Here is a 9735-nt window from a genome sequence, read left to right on the forward strand (position 1 = left end):
CCATCCATCTAAACTACATTTTGACAGATTTTTCTTTTAAAAAATTGTTCTTTGTACACATATCACTATATGTATTAAAAGCTATTTTATTGCAGGGAGTCAGATATATTTTTCTGTACCCCTTATTGCTAGAACAGTGCCTTATGAACATTTAGCCTACCATGAGGAGCTTTGATTGGTTGATTGGTTAGGCTGTCACTGAGTTAATATAATAGTTGTAGAAGGAAATTATACATTTCTTTAGTCAAAATGTTTTATTTCAGAAAGTATCCAGTTTCTTCACTAAGTCATAAAAGTATCAACTTAGAAAACAAAGAATTGGAAGCTGAGATTTGTGGCCGAGAGGACTAAAAATGGTGAAACGTTTATAGTAGACATTCTGTAGATGTATAAATTAAAGGGATTCTATAATTATGATCCATTTAAGCAATAACTGGGTTGTGACTTGCATCTGGAGGATGGGAATCATAATAATCAGTTGACTTATGAGCTTTCATTTTATTTGCCCTTACTCTTTCCATCTTTTTGTTGTACTTTCTTCCCTTACTTGTCTTTGCTTCTTACTGAACTTTTTTTTTCTCTTAAGTTCTGATTCTTTCTTTCCTTTAACTTTGTGCTTTCCTTCATCACTTTTCTTCATAGCATCATTTTCTTCTGTATCTGTCTTCTTCCTTGCATCTCCCTGCTTTCCTTGATCCTCAGAATTCTCTCTCTTTACTCGAGGCCCCTGAACTTGTGGTATTCCAGACTCACTATTGTCTACTGGGGACTTCTGTCCTTGGGGTATTCCAGCTTCACTATTCTCTACTTGGGACTCCTGTCCTTGTAGTATTCCAGCTTCACTATTCTCTACCTGGGACTCCTGTCCTTCTGGTATTCCAGCTTCATTATTCTCTACTGAGGACTCCTGTCTTTGTGGTATTCCAGCTTCACTATTCTCTACCTGGGACTCCTGTCCTTCTGGTATTCTGGTGTCACTCTTTACTTGAGATCCCTGTCCTTGTTTTATTCCAGACTCACTCTTCTTTACTTGGGATCCCTGTCCCTGTGGTATTCCAGACTCACTCTTCTTTACTTGGTCATCCTGTTCTTGTGGTATTCCAGTATCATTCATCTCTACTTGGGCCTCCTGTTCTTGTGGTATTCCCATGTCACTCACTTTTACTTGGTCTTCCTCTTTTAGTATCCTGGTGTCACTCTCCTTTTCCTTGACCTCCATTCCTATCTTGCCTTTCTCCAACTCAGTGCCTTTTGACTCTGGTTTGTGCCTTGATGTCAAGGATTCATCAGAATCTGTGATTTCTTTCTTTAATGTTTTCTTGTTTTCTTCTTGGCTGCTCTCAGACTTTATAGTGGCTCCATTTTTTAGAATCTTGGCCTTGAAATCTGATTTTTTTGCAAGTTCTGCATCCATGTAACCTGGAAATATAACTGAGCACACAACAAAAGTGCACAATTCAGATATCAAGTACTTTGTCTTTATTCCTACTTTTCCCCCTGATATTGGTTTATTTTTTGTCTTAAAACTGAAAAGCTGGAGATAACTTGAGATTTCCTGAAAATGTAAAATGATGGAACTCTACACTTAAAATTATACAAGTATTGATAATATTCCAGACTCTCTTCAATAAATTGGAAGATTATTGAAAGAAGAGGTAAAATGTATTACAAATGAACTGGTTGGCATACATTCAGTACATTATGGCTGATGAATAATGCTTAATAGCTAAAGGAGGATGTATTCTGAAAAGAAATGGAATTTATTTTTAGAAAAAATTGTGCAAAAAAGCAATAATTGTTTCTTAAAATAGAAAAAACTCAAAATATGTTTTGGATATTGAATATAAGAATGTCTCATTATTCAAAAGTAATAATAGTACTAGCTGGTAATCATTGGGTGCTTATCATATATCAGGCACTCACTGATCTGAGCATTTTATATAAAGTATTAACTCATTTAATCCCCACAACAACCATATAGGGCAGGTACTATTATTATCCCCATTTTACAGATGAAGAAACTGAGGTACAGAAAGTTTAAATGAATGTGAATATGCCTTGGAGTCAGTAAGTGGTGGAGCTGGGATTTGAACCTGAAAAGTCAGACTTCAGAGTTCAGTCTTAACCAATGCCTAAGACTGCTCCTTATGATACCTGCAAACTCACTTTGCAAAAATTTCTGGTCCCTTTTCCCATGTTTAGGTAAGTCAGCTCTACTATGTCTCAATTTCTGTGTGATCTAATAAAACCTGAATTTTTAATTTTAATTTTAATTTAATTTAATTTTTTTAAGATTTTATTTATTTATTTGACAGAGAGAGAGACAGCCAGAGAAGGAACACAAACAGGGGGAGTGGGAGAGGGAGAAGCAGGCTTCCCACTAAGCAGGGAGCCTGATGTGGGGCTTGATACCAGGACCCTGGGATCATGACCTGAGCCGAAGGCAGACGCTTAACGACTGAGCCACCCAGGCGCCCCCAAACTGAAATTTTTAGCTTCTGCTTTCTTTTTTCTTATTTTAGTGATTTGGCTCCCTGATTAAGAAAAAAAAATGTTACCAGGAAATGTTACTGTGGGTTCTTGCTATGAGCAGTGGCATGCCTTCCTTTAAGAAAACCGATTTAAATATTTAATGTAGTAGAAAGAATACTGAATTTAAAAGCTGAATCAGAACACCTGGGTTAGTATTCTTGCTAGCTGGGTTTATTTGGGTAAATCCCAAAGACTCACCTTCCTTATATTTAGTTTGCTCTGCCCACTTTGTAGAATTATTTAAGGATTCTAGACAAATGTTTAAGGAGCATCGCTTATACAGACAGACTGGTTCAAATCCTGGCTTCATACGTACTAGCCAGGTGAGCTTACTTAGCAAACCTTACTTTGTTATCTGTAAAATGGGTGCAATAGTAGTAGCTACTTCACAGAGGTGTTATGAGGATTAAATAATATTATCTAAGTAAAGCACTCAATGCAGTACATGGAGCATAGTAAGTAGTCCAATAAATATTGGCTATTACTACTACCAAATGAGATCATACAGGCAAAAACTCTGATCTATCAAGACAAGACATTCTTAGTTCCAACCCAATTCTTTAGAGGAATACTTAATTGCTTTACAGGAAGATTTCTTGCTTAAAAATTAACATTTTTTTTCATAGAAATAGCCTTTTGGTATGTTTAGGGTTTGATGTCTGAAATATTGATGCACACATAACCGAATTACAAGTTGCAAAAGATGAGACACACCTGCATTAGGTAAAAAGGTAACTATGAATCCAAAGAGATGCTGTAGTTATCTTAAAAATAACGTTAAGAACCTTATAATAATGCTTTCTGAAACTTTTGTGTATTTTTTCCTCCCTAATGATTATTTAATAAGATATGGATACTGACATTTTATTCTAGATAAACCCACTTCCAATTTACTAATGAAAATCAGTAGTAATATATCCTAAGTATTTTTGTACTTAAAAAGAGAGTTCAGAATATTTTGAAATCTGACAGTACTACCAGTGGACCCTTGTTTTTTGGGAGGATGTGGTGTGGTGTGGAGAAGAGCATGTTTTTCCACGGAAGCTTCCAACCTTACAAATTTGGTGGAATGTGGTCCTTAACAAGCTGACTTTTCATAATATATGAATATTTTTAGTTTTACCATCTCTTGGGAATAATTTTCATATTTACTACTGTGTATACTACTGCAGGACCCATTTTTAAGCTAACTTTATCTCTTAAATTTTATAGATTTTTGTTAATCAAAGGTAAGTATTCTAGGATTTAAAGAAACAATGTTTATTCTAGTTACACTTTTCCTAATTTTATAGGATTTTAAAGAATTTTATTCTTTTTCCCACCAAACTAAAAAATACTTCTAGTCACTTCTAATAGTATCTTCATATCTTTGGTTGTTTTAATATCTTTGCTGTATATTTTCCATCTTGAACTTAATTGCATTGTAGAAGTAAGCTACAAATCATTATTCCACCAAATCCTAAGTTCTTCCCTCCTTTCTCTCAAATTTCTAGATACTGCATAAATCTTTTTTTCCCCTGGGATCTCATAATCTCTATAATATAAAGATTTGTAAGCGCTGGCTGAAAGTCCATTTATTGCACACAGTAGACTATATAGCAAAATTCTAATTATAAGGGAAATATTTAATCAAGACCTTGGCAATCATTATAATGTACGCAGGCTACTTAAAGATTTTAAGCTGGATTAATTTTTGTTAAAGCTAAAAGATATCATGAGTTAGCTATCATAGTAATAATTCTAATTATATGATACTTAAAATAACTAGACTATGGGCCTTATTAGAAAAATATTCCTATGAAGTTCTTTACCCAGTGGCTGTCAGGGAGAGCACACTCATATCTAGACCATAAAGATCTGTTAAGCATTAGGGGCATGACTCATTGTAGATCTCAGTCCATGAATTAACATTTAAAAAAAAATCATATATGGAGATGAGAAATTAAGAGACTTAACTTGAAAGGGTGATGAAGTTTGATAGCTGATCTGTCTTATATCTTTCTTTGAACAATGAATTAAACCTTAATCTCTTTTTGCTAAAAATATCAACTGGGAAGAATATGTTTAAAATATTGTCAACAAGAATATATCTTTTACAAGAAAAAGTTTTAAAAGGTTGAACTGATTTTTTTCCTGGCAATTTAAAAAAACCATAGTCATTAAAAATGAATTCACTTCCAGGGAGGGCCTTAGCCTATGATGCCTTCCCAAAGCCCTCTTTCTTTTTGTAAAGAAAACATACACACTCGTATCACCTTCCCCATGTGGGGAGGTCGTTTGAGAGAGGCAGATACATCATTACTGCTCTGAATGTATATTATTTTTTGTACTGTGAATGCAAAGAAAACAATTATCCCTTTCAACTTAACCTCCTCCTACTCACAAACCCACTCTCCTAGTGTGAACTGAGAAAGAGGAACAATTAAATATAAAGATATATTTTGTGTTTGTTAGTGTTTGGAAAGTTTGAGATGCCTGAACTATATCTTACTAAATTTAAGTTTTACTTGCTTCTTATGGTTGTATATTTACAGAGTTTTAAGAATTATTATTCTGTTTCATATGATTTTCTTGAAGAGCTGAGGCATTAAATAATCCTGATGGGAAATCTGAATTTAGAAAGCAGTTAAAAGCCAAACATTAATCTAAATGGGATGTCTTTTATTTTTAAAACTATTCTTTTGCATACATTTAATTATATATCTTCTCTAGTGGATGTGTATTTGTATTTACAAACATTTTATTTATAGATATGGTTTCAGGACTAATCACAAAAAAGGCCTTTGTGATTCAGTATAGAAGGCAATGTGTTGGCATGGAAAGAGTATGTACTTCGGAGATAAGAAGTCCTGGATTTAGATCCTGACAGTGCTGTTTACCAACTCTTTAACCTTAGGCAAGTGTGAGCAAATTTACTGATTTGTAAAGTGGGGAATAACAATAGCTAGCAGACAGGCTAAGAATAAGAGATAAGGTTTTTGAAAATGCCTAGCACAGTGAACAGTATATAGAAGGGCTCAATACCTACTATTCCTCAAAAGTAAAGTTACTTAGAAGGCAAGAGAAAATAGATAAAGTTTTTTTCTTAACTAGTTATTTTTTCTGGTAATATGATTCAGTGGACCTTCACTTATAACCACAAAAAGAGTTCTAAATTACCAGCAAAAAACTCACAAAATTTAGAAACCAATCTTTCTTTCATTATAGTTTGCTGGGAGTTAGAAAGGAGATTCTTTTTCAGAGCCTAGAAGATGGCCAGAGATTATGGCATCCTTTTGTATGAACTTCATCTCCTCTACAGCTGTCTCTCCAGAAATAGTTATTTAAAATATTAGAAGAGTCTGGAGAATAGGAAAATTTAAAATGTCCTTAGAAACACAAGTCTATTTTGGGAGTAGAAACAGCAAATCCAGAAAATATAAACAATGTAAAATATCACAGTTGAGAATAACTTACCCATAGGAGATAGTGCTAAAAATAAAACACAAAAGATCGATCAGTGGGAATTTTCTAACTCAAGGAAAATCCCACTCCCAATAATAATACCCTTTGTAGGTGAATGCAGAAACAGCACCACCAAGTACTATAAAACCCTCTGTTTCATCCTCAGGAGTGCTGCTGGCCAACGCTCCACATCCTACTTCACAGACACAGGTTTCTTTAGGATGCCATTTGTTAATGTATGGGATAGAATCCTTGGGTAGGTAATATCTATTCTACTAAATTTCAAGCTATTGCATTTCCTACTTTCATTGTTCTCTCATAAGTCAGTTTTTTACCCACTCCCCTTTAGATCATTTGGAAAAATATGTAATGTTGGCCAATTATCAAAATCACCACCTTGTCCTGACACTTACTCTTTTTGTCAATTTTAGGTGATTTTCTTTTTTTAGGAAAAATTATCCATTGTCAGATGATAGCACAAGGAAAACAGGCTCCCTTGTGGTAGACTAGCTGGGAATACATGCTACCAATAATCTTTGGTAGAAAATAACCAGAATTATGAGACAAGACCATTATATTTTGTTCCAAAAGGGAAATAGAAAAGAAGAAATCAAAGTATGAGAAAATAACTTATTTAAGAAATATTGACTACTCTAAGGTAGAAGAACATGAAATACAAAAAAATTGGGTAACAAAAACTCAAAGGCCCTAGACACAGAAATAGGTAAGGCAAAGAAATGATCAAAACTTACTGATTTTTCCAGAGCTGTCCACTGAAAGAGATAAGAAAAAAGCATCAGTAGGTGTTGGGCTTTCCTTTCTTACACAAAGCCACACTCTTCTGCACTGGATGGGCAGAATCTGTGTCATGAACAACTAAGTTCCTTTTATTTAGATGTAGGGAACCTCCATTATCCCTCCCCTTCCTCTTGGCCTGTTACTGTTTAGAAAGATCTTGTGATTAGCTATTTTATGAAAATATTTTTATTAAATATATTTACATATTGTACAAATTCAAGGTGTTCAACATGTTAATTTGGTACATTAGTATATTATAATATGATTGCCATTGTAGCAATAATTAGAACCTCTATGACATTACATAATGATCTTTTCTTGTGGTTGTAACCATGAAGTTCTAGTCTCTTGGCAAGTTTGGTGACTGTCATACAATATTGTTGTCTATATTCACTATACTATGCATTAGATCTCTAGGACTTATTTACTACTTGTAAATTTGTACCTTTGAATAGCACCTGTCCTATCCCCCCACCCACAATCCCCTAGTAACCCCCATTTTACTTTCTTTTTAAAATAAATTTGGCTTTCCAGATTCCACATACAAATGATACCATACAGTACTTGTCTTCCTCTGTCAGACTTACTCATTCAGCATATTATGCTCATGTTTTTGCAAATGGCATGATGTCCTCCTTTCTCACTGTCGAAGAATATATCCTGTGTGTGTGTGTGTGTGTGTGTGTGTGTGTGTGTGACATCCTCTTTATCCAGTCATCCATTGGTATGGGCAATTAGTTTGTTTCTGTACCTTGGCTGTTGTGAATAATGTTGCAATAAACATGAACGTATATGTATTTTTTGATATCCTGTTTTTATTTCCTTTGGATATATACCCAGAATGGAATTGCTGCATCATATGGTAGGTCTGTTTTTAATTTTTTGATGAACCTCCACATTGTTTTCCATAGTGGTTGAGCCAATTTACATTCCCACTAACAGTGTACAGAGGTTCCCTTTTCTCCATATCCTTGCCAACACTTACCTTTTGTGTTCTTGATCATAGCCATTCTAGCAGGTATGAGGTGATATCTCATTGTGGTTTTGATTGCATTTCTCTTGATGATTAGTGATGTTGACCACTTCCCATGTACCTGGTGAGCACTTGGATGTCTTCTTTGGAAAAATATTCAGTTCCTCTGCCAAATTTGTATTCAGATTCTTTTTTGTTATGGAATTGTATGAGTTCTTTATATATTTTGGATATTAACTCATTGTCTAATATATGGTTTGCAAAAAGTTTTTCCCATTCCATGGGTTGTCTTTTCCCTTTGTTAATTGTTTCTGTTGATGTGCAGAAGCCTTTAAATTTGATGTAGTCCAACCTGTTGATTTTTGTTTTTGTTATTTGTGCTTTTGGTGTCATGTCCAGAAAATCAATGCCAAGACCAGCATTGAGGAGCTTCTTCTCTACGTTTTCTTCTAAGACTTTTATGGTATCAGGTTTTATGTTTAAATCTGTGATCCATTTCAAGTTAATTTTTGTGAGTTGTGTGAGATAGAGGTATAATTTTATTGTTCTTCATGTTTTTTAAGGTTTTATTTTAATTCCAGTTAGTTAAAATACAGAGTTATATTAGTTCCTGGTGTACAACATACTGATTCAATACTTCCATACAACACCTTGTGCTCATGACAGCAAGGGCACTCCTTAATTCCCATCACCTATTTTACCCACCCTCCCACCCACCACCATCAGTTTACCCTCTATAATTAAGTCTGTTTCTTGGTTTGTCTCTCTTTTCTCTCCTTTTCCCCCCTTTCCTCTTTTGTTTTGTTTTTTAAATTCCACATGTGAGTGAAATAATATGGTATTTGTCTTTCTCTTACTGACTTATTTCACTTAGCATAATATAATCTAGCACCATCCATGTCCTTGCAAATGGCAGTATCTCATTCTTTTTTACGGCTCAATAACATTCCATTGTATATATATATACCACTTCTTTATCCATTCATCAGTTGATGGACATGTGGGCTGCTTCCATAATTTGGCTATTGTAAATAATGCTGCTATAAACATAGGGGTGCACATATCCATTTGAATTAGTATTTTAGTATCCTTTGGGTAAATACCCAGTAATGTAATAGCTGGATCATAAGGTAGTTTCTATTTTTCACTTTTTGAGGAATCTCCATACTGTTTTCCACAGTCATTGCACGAGTTTGCATTCCCAGCAACAGTGCACCAGTGCTCCTTTTTCTCCAGTCTCACCAATACCTGCTATTTCTTGTCTTTTTGATTTTAGCCATTCTGACAGGTGTGAGGTGATATCTCACAGTAGTTTTGATTTGCATTTCCCTGCTGGTGATTAATGATGAACAACTTTTCACGTGTCTGTTGGCCATCTGTATGTCTTCTTTGGAAAAATGTCTTTTCATGTCTTCTGCCCATTTTTAATTGGATTATTTGTTTTTTGGTTGTTGAGTTTTATAAGTTTTTTTTATATATTTTTGATACTAACTCTTTATCAGATATGTCATTTGCAAATATCTTCTGCCATTCCATAGGTTGCCTTTTAGTTTTGTTGATTGTTTCCTTTGCTGTGCAGAAGATTTTTATTTTGATGTAGTCTCAATAGTTTGCTTTTGTTTCCCTTGCCTCAGGAGACATATCTAGAAAAATGTTGCTACAGCTGATGTCAAAGAAGTTATTGCCTGTGTTCAATTCTATGATTTTTACGGTTTCAGGTCTCACATTTAGAACTTCAAACTATTTTGAATTTATTTTTGTGTGTGGTATAAGAAAGTGGTCCAATTTCATTCTTTTGCATGCAAATGTCCAGTTTTCCCAACACCATTTGTTGAAGAGACTGTCTTTATTCTACTGGATATTCCTTTTGCTTTGTCAAAGTTGAATTGACAGTATTATTATATTATTATTTCTGGGTTTTCTATTCTGTTCCATTAATCTATGTGTCTATTTTTGTGCCAGTACCATACTGTTTTTTTTTTTTTTTT

The 9735-nt window shown here is 34.3% G+C and overlaps 1 protein-coding gene across 1 annotated transcript; it reads right to left on the reverse strand.

Annotated features, from left to right (window-relative positions):
• Window positions 1-422: 422 nt before the first annotated feature.
• TSBP1 (testis expressed basic protein 1) lies at window positions 423-7784 on the reverse strand. The gene is given in 5 exon segments (XM_081827540.1): window positions 423-583; window positions 586-1431; window positions 5989-6003; window positions 6729-6749; window positions 7760-7784. Coding segments are annotated over 5 exon segments (1068 nt in total).
• Between the last annotated feature and the right edge of the window lie 1951 nt (window positions 7785-9735).

The sequence above is a fragment of the Leptonychotes weddellii genome, chromosome 8 (genome assembly GCF_054177405.1).
Source record: "Leptonychotes weddellii isolate Sample4059 chromosome 8, ASM5417740v2, whole genome shotgun sequence".
Classification (NCBI taxonomy): Eukaryota; Metazoa; Chordata; class Mammalia; order Carnivora; family Phocidae; genus Leptonychotes; species Leptonychotes weddellii.